Genomic DNA, 16708 nt, shown 5'->3' with positions numbered 1-16708 from the left:
AACCAGTGTGTGGCTGCATTGTTACAGTTTTGCTCAATAAAAGACAATGGGAAGAGCCACAAGCTGAGAGCAAAGGAGGTGGCGTTGGCAGCAGAGGAATGTAAACATGCCAGAGGGTCAGCAAAGCAGTTCTGCCTCCTTGACTGATTGGACCAATCGCTACTAAATCACATGGATCAGCGCATGTTGGATTATGGCTAATTTGCACGCAGCAGTTGCTGGTTTATACTGGGCTGGCAGCCGCACTAGTTGTTAGAGTGTTGTCTGCTCAAGCCTTCTACGTGTGTACATGTGTATCTGTGTCTTCAAGATAAAACAGTCTGGACTACCGATTTGCTCCAGCCAGTGTCTATTGATAAGCCCATCTGTTCAAAGACATATTGATTTCTGAGTCTTAGTCGGGACATATTCAACCTCCATTTCCCCTTTAATGGTGCTTCCAACAGTGACATTTCAGCAGAGGCGAAGAAAATGAATAGGTCGACAATATTGAAAACAGATAAACATGAGTGGTGAGATTGCACTGAAGTAACAGTTAAAATGGCCAATCCAAGCCATCTTATAGTGTCTGGGGTTTTGCTGTACAGGCAACGAAGGTGTGAGGGAATGATTCAGAAAAAATAAGGCTATAGAAGGCTATGTTATCAAATATGGAAAATTAGCCTTTCAGGTGCCGAAGCATCTTGTCTTCATTTGATTGACAGCAGCTGGAAGATTATTGTGCAGCACTTAAAAGAAAGGTTATGATGAGAATCTAGTCAGACATTATGTTGGACACCACAAACAATATATATATATGTATATATATATATATATATATATATATATATATATATATATATATATATATATGCCCATTAATTTCATTTGGATTTTAAGCCTGATATTATGGCCTGAAAGAAGTGCTGATGTAAGAGGGATGAGCCTAGACTAACAGTTAAATATGTCCATTTGAGCTTTAATTTAGCGTTTAATTTTTGATCACCCTTTTTCTTTGCTGCGGCTCAGAATTCCCTCTCCTGCTAACACCCCGCAACGGCAGTGGAACCAATGGTCTTGACTTCCATCATTCTGCTTCCCACATAGTCTCCTGTGGCCACAAAGCTTCAACTTGGACACATCCATTTATCTTAGAGTGAAGTTAATGAATATGATCCTGAACAACTGATGGGGTTTATGGAAATTTTCATTATAATTATCCATGTTGGCATTTAAGGGTGAACTGGGTAAAAAGGAAAAGACTCCCAGCCATACTGAGGGTATGGCTGGGAGTCTTTATATATATAATTAAATCACTCATGATGATTTTCTATGTCAGTGTAGATATCTTGGTCTCAGCTGTTTGCATCATCTCCACACATCTTGGTGCATGTCCTCTGTGGGGGGTTACAAAAAAAATGATAATGCAATGAACAACCATCTGAACTGCCCGAGGAGAAGATTAATGTTAATCTGATGCTAATCAAGCATCGGTGCGCGGTAGTTCTCCAGCGGTGGAAAGTGAATTGTGTGAACTGATGTCTGATGATTGTGAGAAACCTTATTGGTAAGTCTATAGAAAACTATATTTTTCTCTGTCAGCTCAGTAGGAGCTCAGGCACAATCTACTCACACAAAATCCACCAAAAATCCATATAATCATCTGTTATTTCAAGACATGAGCTGTTCGCAGAAAGCATGATTTCTAACAATTTTGTGATGCAAAGACAAACATTGCATGGTGACGCGATGGATTAGACAAGCCATAGAAGGCAGATGAAGGTGGGGGGGCAGGAGAACTAACTGGAGGGAGGCACTGGGACTATTCTACTGCATCATGCATTAGGGTGAGTGGGGAATGGTGGGAGGGATGAACATACCCATCGATCCGGGCCACGTGTCTACCATGCGGAAGATGGAGATTATACACAGAAAATAGAAGATAAAGATGAGAGAATTACACGTCTGTCACAGCAATGAAAGAGAGAAGGAAACACACTTGCAAGAAGACAATTAAGACAAAATGTAGGAGAAGAGAATACAGTGACGAATGAGTGTGGATTAAAAATTTAGACACATAGTACTGATTTCCCTCCACCACACATTTCTTTGGCTTTACTGTAATAAAAATTCAACGATTACAAAGATAAATATGTAGCGAGATCGCTAATTTCCTTGCAGGCATGATGTTAATTAAATGGGCAAAAATGTACACTGCTCTGGAGGGAAGGTAGCATTAATGCCAGAGTATCCCCGTCATCCTCATTGGTATTCATGGGGCCCAGACCTCGCTGCAGTGGGGGGTCCCTAGGCCACTGTAATGCTTATTTTGCCAATCTCTTTATAGTGACTGAAATATACACACAAAAAGCAAATCATTCAGGGATGGCTTATGAAGAACTGAAGTTTGGATCATGTTACTCTCGCTTGTGTGTGTGTGTGTGTGTGTGTGTGTCTGCTAGCATTTGTGTGTGCGCCCCTCACCCCTTCACTGTTCTGTCCGCTCTTAGCCAACATCTCCTGCAGGGCCCGCACCGACAGAGACTGTTCCAGCACAAAGGTGCAGATGCACAGGTCTGGAGGAACATACTGCAAAAACAGAACACAAAAGAAGGTTAAAAATCAACACAACTTCAAGTTCATGGGAACAGTTGTCTTATTCACTTATTTTTCAGTGTTCCTCATTATTTCTATATTAAAAGAGCCAAGTTTCATAAGGCAGATTTTTAGAGCTTTTAAAAACATGTCTTCTCAGGCTAAATCATAAATTGAGGCAACAGAAGAAAAAAGGCAGACACAAGTACTTTCTCTCTCTGAAGTTCCAGAAAAAGTTCACAAATGATTCTACTATTTATATATTATATAAATATTTAATCGAAAGTCAGTTAAATCGAGCAAATCTGGACTTTATCCTATTGCTGGCCACCAACACGCAAAATGCAAATTAAATAATAACTTAGAAATGTCTAACTATTCCATTAAAGTACAACAATGACTGAATTGGGAATACAGACTCTCACACAGACACAGACTTCTACTTAAGTCAGTCCACTGACATCTGAATCAAAACAACTTCCACTTGCCCGCTATGTCTCTATGTCTCCCTAACAAAAGTGCCATTACTACAAAAATTACCAAAGTAACTTTTCTGTCCCATAGAACTTTTTGCTACATCTACAGTACCAGTCACAGTTTGGACACACTTTCCTATTCATTCAAATGGGCCAGAAAAATTAAAACTTCTGTGTGAATCTACAGAGACGTTCTGATTAGATGCAACTCGTAAAATCTGTGCTGACTGCTGCACTTTTAACTAGAACCTGAACCAAGTTTATCTCAATCGAGTGGCCAATATTTGCTAAAACATATTTAATAAACAGATTAAGTGCTCTCAGGTTGGTCTGCGCTCAGATGAGCCACATCCTGAGCGAAGCAGTCTCAGGAACACAAACAAAATGCCAAATTGCATCCCAAACCGGGGCAGTGACAGATAGGACATGAGAGAACAGGGGAAGTTCACTGACAGAATGAGGAAAGCAGGGGTGGAGATTTTGTGGTGCATGGCTACAAGATAAATGATACCCACTTAAAAACCTGGCCTGGCCTCCTTACACTCAACTTTTCCTTAACTGGATCATTCACACTAACCTCATTTGCAAACTTTACACAACACAGTTTCAGTATGAAAGAACAACAGATTTACATTTAAAGCATGGTTACTATAAGTTTAAGGATTAGCGACACATGCCAGAGTGTTGAATCTAACTATCCTGTGTTTCCATGCAGTCATATCAGTAAGTCAGTCACTGCGTTTCACTTAATCTATCCATCCACTTGAATCAGCTGGTTGACTTGATTGTATGAATTTATTTGAACAATAAATATCTCCTAAAGTCATGTTCTTACAGTCCAAACTATCCAAAATGCCTACAAATGCAGTTGGTTAAATAGTTTGAAGTTTTGAGAAAGAATTTTCATTTCATATTCACATTGCTTATGTAAGTGTAATAAGGCATCAATCGTTTATTTTTTTTTCTCAGGTTCATGGAGCTTTTACAACAACTTCCAACTCATAGTTTTGGTTGTCTGGCTGTTTTTATTGATTCTTTAGCAATGTCACCTGTTTCAGGTTTATTAGTGGACATATACAGTAGCAGTCAAACGTTTGGGCACACATTCCCATTAATTTGAATGAGAAAGTGCATCCAAACTGTATAAGGCTTGTATTGATCCTCTCAATTGAATCCAGGCAAAAATGTGAAACTATTCACACTTGCATCCTTCTTTCTCAGGATGTTTGACCATGTTGCAGTACACTTGGGTCTGGGATGCCTCTTAACTCTCTGGCAGTGTCTTCATAGAGGAACCTTGGTAAAAGGTGTGGTGGGAAGCAGCCCACCCCCGTAGGCCCTAACCTCTCTATGTGACTAACGGCTGACCTTTGCTCTCTTCAGCTGCAGGACTATAACGTTTGGTGGGGAAGGGTGCTGCCTTGACGGAGCAGGGAAGAGCTGGACGGGATGATGGTTGTTCAAGCCCTTCAGGATGTCCTCTCACAAGGCAGTGCTGTGAGACAGTTTTACAACAGCTTGTCCCTGCCCCGATGATTGGTTTATGACCAATTGTTTGTTGAGGGAGAGAGCGCTGAGGGAGAGAGTTCGATGATGGGTAAAAATTGATCCCATCTTTATGTCCATTCTCCAGAGACAGGGTCTAAAAGGGTGACAGCTTACTGACCTGTTGACCTTGTTCTTCCTTTTTCAGCTTAATTGGAAGAGCAGCTAAAACTATTCACTGAAGAGATAAAGAAATTAACTCAACCAAATAATCTGAAAATATCGATTGGCTATTTCTTGTTTCATTCACATACTGTGCACACAACAAAGGATCCGCCCTCCAGTGGTCATAATAATAACTTTCTGACAGACGAAAGTTGCTAGTCGTATATCACTATCAACTAGCTTCACCAAGGGTGATTGATGTTGCCATTTAAACTGTGCACACTTTTAAATCAACCTCATCCTGTCGTGCTGGCTCTCTGGCCCATTACTAGACTAGTACACCAAGGTAAGGAGGCATCCCATTTAGTTCTTCTAAATTGCCATCTTGGGTTTTCTCAGGCTCTCTGTCGTTGATCCCAAAGGTGGGGTGACGTCTTTTCATAAAAATACCAGGCAATGAAGACAAAGTGCCAGATAGAGAGAACATCCATCACACCTGTCAGGTATAATTACCATCCAATATGGGGTGAAATACTCCCCTCCCTCCACACACAAACTCCCCTGCCCCCGCCCCCTCTCCCCACAGACACAAACAGTACTCTTTGTAAGAGCCATCTCAGGGCAGCAGAGGCTGCTGAAAGGGGAAAAGCTACGAGCACATGGATCTCAAAGAAGGCATTGATTCTTACTCTTTAAAGCGCCTCCTTTGACAAGCAGCTTTTTCTCTATTTACAATGCACACATGGGGTGTCCTAGCTTTAAAAAAGATTTAATCTCACTTAATACTAATGGATTATGATTTTAAGACAAATCAGTGGAGAAAAAGCTAATTCAACCTGCTTTATAAAAGGAGTTTGCTGCAGCAAAATTCCAGACGAGCAGCTGAGCAACAGGATACAGCGAGAGTAGTTTAGGATTCTCATCATTCTCTCAACAGCCAATCATCATTGAGATAATTCAGCCTAATAGCTGCATCACTTGCGGAAAAAAGGTTTCTGGGTTTGTTAACCAAAGATGCATTAAAGTGGCAGCCGACTGATTACAATGGAAAAACAATCAAATTAAAATCATTAGAACTTTGCACTTATTTGCAAAACCCAGCAAATGTGTCCACAGGCACGACCATGTTGCTCAGATGCAATAAAGCTGTAGGCAATTACAGCCAGCGACAGCACTGTTTATGAAACAATCCATCAAGTGCGTGCAGGGGCGTAATTTCAGCGAATTATCATCTGACGGTGAGCCCGCTGAGTTGTCTCTGAAACCTTGGAGGGAAAGCTTATCAAGGAGGCTGAGGTGGATGTGAGCTGTTGTCGTTTTTATGATGTGCTGAGCTGCCTTTTTGCACATCTCTGCTTGATTTCACTGATTGTTTGCTAGACCTTAACAAAGAGGAACTAAGTGGTTTGGTTTCCAGGGAGCTCTCCTCTGCCTGAATGCATCCTTTCATGCACCTCACTTTTCTGCAAACTGCTCCATGTGACATTTGTTGGGTATATTAGTGTCTTCATGTTCTCACATATTATATCATTGCAGGAAAAAAACTCCCTCAAAGGAAGCAGATGATTTTTTCCATCAAGGAGCCGAGCAGATACACCCCACACTGACAATATGCATCTCTGTGTTGCGCTCAATGTTTGCTTGTTTTGTTTTGTTTTTTTTTCACTTTTTCACATACTGTGTGATTGTGGGGTCATTGTGCCTACCTTTGCTTCAGACGTGGGCTCCAGGTAACACAGCCGGTTCCCCAGCCCCTCAGCAGCCAGGCAGAACTTACGATTCTCCTTCTGGATGCAGGCCACACACTGGAGCACCACTTCATCATCCTGCCAAGACAAAACAGGCTTCAGTCTTTGTGTCTGTGAATACATGACTGTAGACGCCATGAATATGTGCATCACGTCCTGAGAGAGCCCCAGTTTGCTCACACACTCAGGCCCATCTGAATGCTATATCAAAATATCATCATATACTTCTGCTTCTTCCTTTAGAATAAAATGTGATTTTTCAATTATTTAGTTATGACAAGTCCCATTAGAATTTTCAAATGAAATGGATAAAATATTGTATCTAATATTCAAGTGGCATTGCATGCTGTACTCAAAAATGAAGAGTCAGGCATACCATGAATAGTTAATTCATACACAACTTACCCTCTTTTCTCTGCCCCTACCCTGCTAATTGGAAGGTTTTCTCCCTCTAAATGTGATATCAAATGGAGACTATCCATGGCTGATCCTCCAGGCTGTTTACTTTCCTTATATGCTTGAAAATAGGTTACAGCAATTAATGAGAGTGCTTCACGTTTTAAGAGAAAATAAGGCTCTAAGTAAATGAATACGTTAATGTATGTAAAAGACAGACATTACATGGCTTTGATGCTGCGTTAGTAAATATGTGCTTGATTGTATTTACATATATTTCAGCATGTCCATTCATTTCAATTCTGGATATAGTTATGTAAACTATTTCTTGGTGGATGCCTTGCATCCATTCACACTAAGTGGCTACGAGACAAGATTTTCTCAGAAAATAAAAATAAAAAAATCTGCATAAGCTGCAATATTGGCATATTACTGAAGATTTATGTCTTTTTGTAAATAAAAAAAGGCTTTTATCAGCAATTTGTGTCAGCGTTTTCCACCGCTTTTCAAAACTGTTTATGTAAAAAAGAAAAACACACACAAATAGGCTGCATTAATAAATTAATAGTTTAAATGTTTAATGTCAATGAGCCCAGAGCATTAAGTGTGGTTTCTGTCTCTTGTGAAACTGTAGAAATCACATATGTCAGCAAAGGCAGGTGCATTCTTCGTGGAGCACAGCAGCTGAGAACAAACATCCGATGCTGCTCTTGTGAAAATGGCTTGATGGTGTTTATAGTGTTGGCCCTGTAGACGCTGAATTGGACAGTTACTCATAGCGATAGCAGAGCAAGCGGAAATCTGCTGATACGGGCTGCTATGGGACGTGAGGGCGGTGCTTGTACACAATGGTCAGCTGCATTATTTAATGTGAGAGGGATTGTGCTTAGAGCAGAGTGCAGCAGTAGCTGTAGTGATGCTAAAGCACTCCATTACAGTGCATCATGATGCAAAGAGACACGTACTGTAACATCTACGTACATCACATTTTTGAGTAATGCACGTAGATGCTATTATTAGATGAACGTCTGCATGACAGGCCTTTGCTGGAATAGCAATGCTGGTTTGCTTGGATGCTCACATGTTCCCAGATTGTATATGCAGGGACTTATTGTATTTCAGAGTATATAGTGTGCATTGGATTTTCACCTTTCATCAAAAAGAAATAAAAAAAATACTATGTGCAGAGTTGTTCTTCAGAGTATTACAGGTATATTTGTGCATTTACAGAGAAAAATATTTCATGAGGAAATGGTAGTTAAACATACAGGGAACATTGAGGAGTTTTCAAGTGGTTAATTTCTCATTATGTGGCCAAAGACTGGACTGTGATCAACTCAGTAGTAAGTTAATCAAATTTTACTGATGAGGGCCAGAAAATTGTGGCTGAAAGGTCTGGAAATTTTAGAGTAAGTGGACATAGACCTTTTCTTTAAGTACTTTCAGTATTTAATAATATCATCGTTTCATAAATTTTGGAAATACAGGCTGTAATGCAATGCTTTTTTGGCAATAAAATCTAGCATTGCAGTAAACAGTACAGTGTATGCATGTAATCTATGTATGGAGCAGGAAGGTATGTGCGCTTAAAATGCTGACAGCTGTAACCAATTCAATCACGTTATGTGACTGCTATATGCTTACAGTTTTAGATCAATACAAAGACGTTTTTCAGTCCAATGCAGATTGAAATGAATAACCCTCTATAGTGAATGAACACTGAACTGAATTGGAACATGCATTCAGTCCCTGTGCTGAGGGAGCAGGCATACACTTGATTTGGGCCCTATAAGGACAGTATCGATCTAAGCATCACATTCACCCTTGCCTCAGGGTAAAGACACAAGCACCGTCACACATACACACATGCGCACCCACACACACATACATACATACACACACACACACACACACACACACACACACACACACACACAAGTATCTGTTTAATCAGAGGCAGACAACTGCCTCATGTCTGCCTCTGTCTATCCTACAACTGCCCTTTTTTCTTCCATCTCATTCTCACACTGTTGATACAATATCTGACATTGTCTCTCCTTCTACTGGATCTATTGCATTTAGTTTACCTCTGGTTTTTTTTATCTCTATAGCAACAATTCAACAGGTGGTGATTGTTTCAGAAAGTGTGCATGTCACATAGCCCCCTTTTATCATCCAGACAGATATGCAAAGATTTGAAAAATGATGTGGGCCTATTTTCATTTGTCATCCGTCTCTCTGTTTCTAGCAATCACAAATACTATTTCCCACAGGACTCGAGTTGCCATCTCTAGTGACTCCGTGGCCAAGGGTAAAAAGAAAATCCTTTTCCTAAATCCTGAGTGAGATTGTGCTGAAGTACAAGAGATGGTGGGAAATGGCCAAAATGTGACGTCAGGAGTGCAGCTCTCAGTAAAGAAAGCAGTAATTCATTCAATTGTGTTGAAGGATGTGTGAAGTCTCCAAGGGCACCTTGACTTTGACTATATCATAATATTCCCTTTCTCACAATCTCCTACCGTCTCCGTTTTGTTCAGTGTAAACCCATGTATTTGTCATCTCCACTGTGTATAGGTGTGTGCGTATCCAACAACAATTGCGGAAAGCTCTACCTTGCTCCCTCGAGACTAGTGTGAGTAACGCTACAGCATATAAATGAGTGGGGCTTTGAAGGCAACTAAGCCATCTTTTCTTTGTTTGAACCAATCATGCTCCCACAGCCACAACCCCGGAGAGGGTGATGACAATGAGAATATTTTTGCATAGAGGCTAGCAGGCATACCAAAGGTCTCCTTAACAGAGCTCCTTAACAGAGCCAATTACTGTTTAAATGATACGCAATTGTAAGTGTACATGAATTGATATTGAAAAGAGACAATGGTGGCCTGTTCAACACCAACATACTGTGAATCTAACACTGACAGTGCTGCCCTAGAGTCCAAAACTTGTAGAGCTGCTGCACTTATTCTTACAAACACACTATTGCTTCGAAATAAATTATCATTACTGATGCTAGAAAAGTGATTACAGACTTTTGAAGCATGTAATGGGATATTATGGCTCATGAAACAATAAATAATCTTAGCATTCAAGTTTTTTGTTTTTTTGTACGCTGCTGTATAGTTGTATCCAGCCCTTCAGACTACAAAGATGAGAAGCCCCGGATTTGTGGACTGAAACTTATTCTGCTCCTCTTAAGCGGTGGAATAAGCAGCAGCAAAGTGCTCTCAGGAGTAGTCCGCAGTATCTAAACCTTTGGTTTGAAGAGATGTCTGAAGCATTTCAGCAGGTAGAGTGGTGCTGTGCATCCCATCAGCTCATGCAGACAGACTCTTACCACCTTATCATGCTCTGCACAGGGCTGCAAAGCTTTTGGCAATATATTCTCAAGTACATCTCGAAGACTATATAATAACTACATCAGCAGCTGGAGTCACAAAATATCTTGGAGTCAGAAACAAGCTGCAGCAGAAGAGAAATAGAGCAAAGCGCCTCTCCATGGTGAAGCTGAATGTTTCCACTCTTGAAGCTACATGCGTCTGGATGTGATAGCAATTAAATTGCTCCAGTATTTCGTGTGTTGCTTCAATGTCTCCCATGAGGCTTTGATTACCAGTACTTGCACTATGTTACAGCCAGCACGCTATACTCATGATATTAGCATTGCTCATCTTCTTTCAGACGAAATACTGCAGTTTAGAACACAAGTGCTGCAGGGTAAATAACAGTGCACGATAAACACTTTGGGAGTACGGCGTTCTCAAAGCACTCCCAAAGGACAGGACCAGCATGACAAGCACTGTCATCATGCTGTCATCATTAAGGCATCTGCACTTTAAATCCATGAACCATTTTTTGGCTTCTAAGCCAAAAACCTGACAGAGCCACAAGCCATGGATCAGTGTGAACAGCAGAATCTGTCACCTTCTTAAAATGCGGTAAATGAAGCTTGAATATTAAGCACAGCTGAAAAAATTGCCCCCAATTTCTAAAACAAAATTTAAACATGCATAAAAATGCATTGGTTTAAGAGTTTATAAAGAGAAGACCTCCTGTTAAGACATCTCCTATTAGGAGGAAATTGCTGTTGGTAAATACATCCCATCAATGTAAAGAAATGTGGTGATAAAAATCCAGACTCTCTGCCTGCAGCTGCAGCGTCTCTCTGCTCCCTGCCTCACTCCTTGGGGTCAGATTTGTTCTATCATCTTCAGCTTGATCAGGTGCCAAAGAATCTGGGGAATGAATAGCTAATTTATTGGATGGAGGCACAGCGGGACCCTCTGGAAGGAGGCTGAAAGGTAGACCACAGGAGAGAGGTGGGAAAGAAAGGAAAGGACGAAAAGAAGGCGATAGGGTAACAATGCTCCCGTGAACGGGATCAACTTGCCTCCACTTGCCTTTGTCCCCTGTACAGTCTACTCTCTCCATCATCACCAGGGGCCTGCTGCCAGTCTACACTACATGGGGTTGGCTCACACACCAAGAATATGTTCTGGACAGATTGATACAGCTGGTAGGGTGCAAAACACAGAGCAAAATACAGCCGGGCAGTAGTTTCACCCCCTACAAGCACCTTCTCGCCATGTCTTTTTGCTCTCACATTCGCTCACACAGTGAAAGTGGAGAAAAAGGCCAGGTGTTTCCCAGGGCTATTAGTAGGCTATTCATGGCAGTAACACAAGGAGAGAAGAGGAGAGGAGACTGCAGTCTATAATGACGCATTATTAAAGCATTAGGGAGTTGTTAGTGTAATCATCTATTACCTCCTTGTCATGTTTGGTAGATAACACACATTAAGTATGATATGTACAGAACATATGTATTCCTTTATTAATAAAGGTTGCATATCTAAATTTAGCAGCTACGCTACAGCTTGTAGCTTAAGTACCTAAGATATTGTTGATGTTTCAATGGTTGAACCTAATTTAGGAAAGCACCGGTTTGAATGGAGCTACATAACTTTGCATACTAACTCAACAGTGGGTTTATGAGTAGAGGGTCCCTTGTACAATAGTGTAATGAGAATTAAATTGAGGCAATCTTATTTGCACAAGTCCGTCATAACTCAAATGTTTTTATTTCTCCCATCCCTTGTGTTTCCTTGCGTCTTTCCTGTTCTCCCTTGTGTCGCCTCCTGCCCTCCTGTGTGTTGTGGGTGTAGCTACCTCTCCCGGTTCCTAGCAGTTCTGTGCACCTGACAGCAATCGACTAATCTCAAGAGTGCTCTGGCTCACCCATTGCTCCAAATTGTTTAGCCTGCTTCAGTGGTAGTAATTCTTCAGACTACCAAGTATTTACTTGAGACTGTTTTATGTTGTGTAGTTTTTTCCTCTCCTGTGCCTCAGGAATCCTAAATCAGAACTCCAACCCTTCCTGCTCTGTCATCTGCTAGGCTTCATGCATATCTTTAGTCCCCTCCCCACCCCAAGGGCTAGGCTGAGTCCACCTATGACCTTTACCCACCTTTAGCCTCATTCAGCAATTTTTCCTAATAAACACCTCAGAAACATCCAAACTGAGCTTTTGGATCTAAATATAACCTAAATCATCACGTTAGACAGTTAACATGATAATAATGTTTTTGCTGGCTTACTCTTGCTGTGATTCACAGACTTTATGCTCTTTCACACTCTATGACACCAGCAGAGATGGAAAAAAGAAAAAAAAGTTGAAACCAGAGCGCTTTTATTCTCATGACTCAGTGTTCCTGTATAAATGAGAGTGCTAATGCTCATCTTGAGGTTGAACACGCTGCCCCCTGAGCTCAGAGCAAACGGCAATGAGACAAACAGAAAGAAAAGAAGACAAACAGGGCTACAGAGAGCACAGTGAACTCTCTCTCATAGATACACAGACGCATCATTAAAATCCGCAGGCCAAAGTTACACTATAAATAAATCGCGACACTCGCTAAAATTTCAGCCTCCTTTAAAGGCTTTGCTAAGGCAGCTGAGGATGACAGCTTTACAGCTTGTTATTGAACAATGTCTGTGGCCTGTCCCTGGAAAAAAAAATACATGCAGCTGCATTGTGGAGTCCTTTGGCACGTACACACTACATCTGGAGAATTATTTAAGACATAAAACATTTGCACACTGTGCATGATGCAGAGTTAAAATAGGCAGATAAGATACATGTATTTGTACATAGTGTTTGCAGTGTCTTAATGGATAACAGTTATGGACCCACATCAATTACAATTATTGAGCAGTCCCATCCCTATTTGATCCTCCCGGGTTATTTGCATCTTTGTGTAACAGTCATCTGGCACATACGGTGCTTTAGCCCTAGCTTTCCTAATCACTGTATGAAATCTGATTATCCAATCACCATCAACTCTACGCTATACAGCTGTGAACAGCAGCAGCCATATGGACCAAAGCAATCCATCTTGGAAATTGGACAGGTATGGTGATCATTGTAAACCAAAGAGCTTGGAGTGAAAAATACCTCCTTCTTAAGCAACAATCAATGTTTTTAGTTGCTGTTAGCTTTGTAATTCAGGAGCGTGTTAGTAAGTAGGTATTACAAGAAAGTCAACATCCAGAATGGCGGTGAAAGGAAAGAAAAGCGTTACTAATTGCTCTGCAGACAGATAAAATTGTTCCCAAGGCTGGGAGGTATGAAGCCTGGCTACTGGCCCCTGTGCTCCAGAAGCAGAGGGGGGAAGCTATAAAGTGTTCCACTGCAGCTTGCAGCACAGCTTTGCTTCCCCAGCAATGGCTTTAGTGGGAAAGGATAAGTAAGCATTTTCATCATCCCTTGCTTTAGGCTTACACTGTCCAGACTATTGCACAAAAACAGGGATAGCACAGGAATGGAGCATCTCTCTAATGTTTCTAACTGCTTTGAGGTGAGGCAACACAATTATTAAGGGAGGTGATTGGTGTGGGAATAGAGTTTTTCACCTAACCACACAATGAAAATGAGAATGTGTTGCAGGACTATAGCTGGGGCTAGCACCACCAAGAATTAAAAAAAAAAAAAAAAAACCCCAAACCCCAAACATTTCCTTCCACTCCTTTTTTCTCTCTGCAATGTAGCTTCATTTACTGACTTTATGTGGCAGAACCTAGAGAAACAGAAATAGGCTATCTCTGCTTCCTGTGTTTGATTTTAAGGTGTCTTTTTGGAGGTCCAAAGCAATAGCAGAACCTGTACACACGGAATAACAGAACTGGCCGACATCTAAATAAATAAATAAATGTGGTGACTTGAGCATGGTAGGCGCAGTTCAATTCCCAGTGGGGGCACCTAAACATGTTTAGGTTAAGTGGTGACTTGATTTAAATGTTTGTGGTGACCTGAGCAGCACGGTGGCATATGGTTAGTGATGTTGCCCCGAAATCAGAAGGGCGTAGTTTGATTACAGGTAGGAGCACCTGATTATAGGCTAATTGGTTAATTGGCAACAAGTGATGGACTACACCAAGTGGCGACCAGACCAGATCAGACCAGACTAGATGAGACACCAGACCAGATTAGACCAGAGACGGGAGTTCCCCAGAGACTAGACCAGAGACTGGACCCCTCCAGAGACTAGACACTAGACCAGACCAGACCAGACCAGAGACCGGACCCCTGCAGAAAATAGAGACTAGACCAGATCAGTCCAGACTAGACGAGACACTGGACCCCCTCTCCAGAGACCGGACCCCCCAGAGTCTAGACCAGCTCAGACCAGCCTAGACGAGACATCGGACCCCACTTCCAGCAGTGAAGCGGCCGTCTGAGTGCTCAAACGAGAATCACTCACGGAGTTCATCACAAAGAGGTTGACTATCATGTACTTCAATTGAGATGTCAGTAAATGGTGGAAAACCAAAGAGCATAGGGATAGAAGAAATTAAAAAGTTTACAGTGGATTTGATATTTCCACCAAAGTTGTGGGATGTATGTTTAATTGTTTTATTGCTATATTTTTGCTTTAATGTGTGTATGCATTACTTAAAACACTGTCTCAGGGTTAAATCTGCATAAAAAACTAAAAATGGAACTATCAAAAGTAAAAAAATTAAAAAAACAAATATGGGAAAAAAATAAAAAGGGATTTTATAGGGCTCTAGGTAAAAACCAAAATGAGTCCAAATCTTTGCCTTCAACGATGACAGGGCTGTTTGAATCTCTTTTTCCTCATTATTGTAGTTTCTGCTTTGTTTTGGTGCTTACCGTGCAAGTGTATGTTCCAGAACCGGCTCTGTGGTGACGTCAGGACGTCCCGCATACAAAATGGGGGCAGACAGCCTGCAGATTGGTTTTATTTTATTTATATATTTTATTGATTTGGGCACATTTTAAATCGATTCTGAATCATAGTCAATGAGAATTGCAATTCTGATATGAATCCATTTTTTGGCACACCCTTAGTACAGAACTAGTCTTGTTAAATTTGTACAAATTAAAAATTACAATGACAAAAGCGTGTGGTTGCGGTGAAACAATTTCTTGGCTATGAAAGGAATTCAAAGAGCCACGGTAGCTCTCCCTGCTGCAAGACTTTGGGCTGCCCAAAGCTAAAATGGCCTTTCTTCAAAGCAGGTGGAAGCAAATAAAATTTACATCTAATTTGTTCTCCTGTGAAATGAAGTCATCATGATAAAACGTGATGACAAAAAATGGTTCAAACATCATGTATACCAAGTCCAACACAAAGTGAACATTTCGCTTCTGCCAATAAAGATGCTGTTTTGTTTTTTTTTTTTAAACTACATTAAGATTTTGTAGATTGATAGGGCATACTGTTCTTTCGCTTTTTTCAGCGAAAACCTGGACAGCGTCATGTACTAACAATGATCGCAGTGTCATCTTCTGCAAGATAAAAATATCTATTGTCCTTAAAGGCCTGACCTGACTAAAATTCTTCAGCGCGCTGATCCACGTGCTTGTGAGTATAGCTGTGTCAGGCCCTTGGCACAAGAGAGCTGAGATTGAACTACAGCTGAGACACCACCATGTCAAACTCTATTTGCTCAGTGATTGGTGATGATGCCCAGGTGAAGGCTTGCGGTGTCAAAGTTAAAGCACAGCTGAGACTCACAGAAGAGAGAGGAAACATATAGATGCAGAGTGCTGAGTTAGTTTGAGTCAGTTGCAATTGCCAAATTTCAGGACATATTACTGTGAGCAATACATCATGAAAAAAGCATCTGGAAAAACTGGAGAAGCTTTGATGCTGAAAAACATTTCACCCCATCTGGGTGCAGAGATGGAAGAGTGTCTCTTGTAAGGCAATTTTTACTGCATTAAATATCAACCTGTAGTGCTCTGATTGTCATACATTTCAGGGTGAGGCTATTAAGAGCTTGGCGAGGTACTTTTGGAGAGTCAGCTCCTGAGCTATACTTCCAGAGTAACACTTCTCTGAGTTGGAAGGGAACTGTAGTTGGGGCTGAGGAAAAACTGAATACTGCTGCAGAGCTACTCAGCCCAGTGGAGGGATAAAAAAGGCTCCACCATCATCTATGCGTTCCTGCACCTGCAGGGCTAGACATACACCTAGTTATGAAAACTTCCTCTCTGAATAAGTACTGCAGCGAGAGAAAAGCAAATGCAAAGCTACAAAAAAAAAAGCCTAAGTACAATGCCGTTTTAGCAGGGAATGAAAATTACAAATAAGCACTAATGAGCGGAAGTTGGGTATGTATATATATATTGGCATGTATGTTTCGATGCACAAGAATCTAAGCGCTTTCAGCAATTCCCATAACTTTGCTGCTGGGCAGGATAGTGAATTTCTTTATCACATACATTGTTCACTCTGCAGCAACAAGGCACAATAAAGAGGCTGAGATCTCCCTGTCTGTGCTGGCATTGTGCAACGCAGAGGTTGTTAAAGAGGAATGAATCTTTTATGAGGTGGGA

General features: G+C 41.1%; 1 protein-coding gene across 1 annotated transcript in view; it reads right to left on the bottom strand.

The window, feature by feature from the left end:
• Positions 1 to 16708, bottom strand: part of LOC115036176 (ryanodine receptor 3) — an 87614-nt gene that overhangs the window by 63654 nt on the left and 7252 nt on the right. The window contains exons 2-3 of the mRNA XM_029494314.1: positions 6407 to 6526; positions 2464 to 2568 (exon numbers count right to left, since the gene is read on the bottom strand). Of these exons, the coding sequence (XP_029350174.1) occupies positions 2464 to 2568; positions 6407 to 6526 (225 nt within the window). The remainder of the gene's footprint in view (positions 1 to 2463; positions 2569 to 6406; positions 6527 to 16708) is intronic.

This window comes from Echeneis naucrates, chromosome 22 (assembly GCF_900963305.1).
Source record: "Echeneis naucrates chromosome 22, fEcheNa1.1, whole genome shotgun sequence".
In the NCBI taxonomy this organism is placed as follows: Eukaryota; Metazoa; Chordata; class Actinopteri; order Carangiformes; family Echeneidae; genus Echeneis; species Echeneis naucrates.
This window is presented reverse-complemented; position numbering and strand designations above follow the sequence as displayed.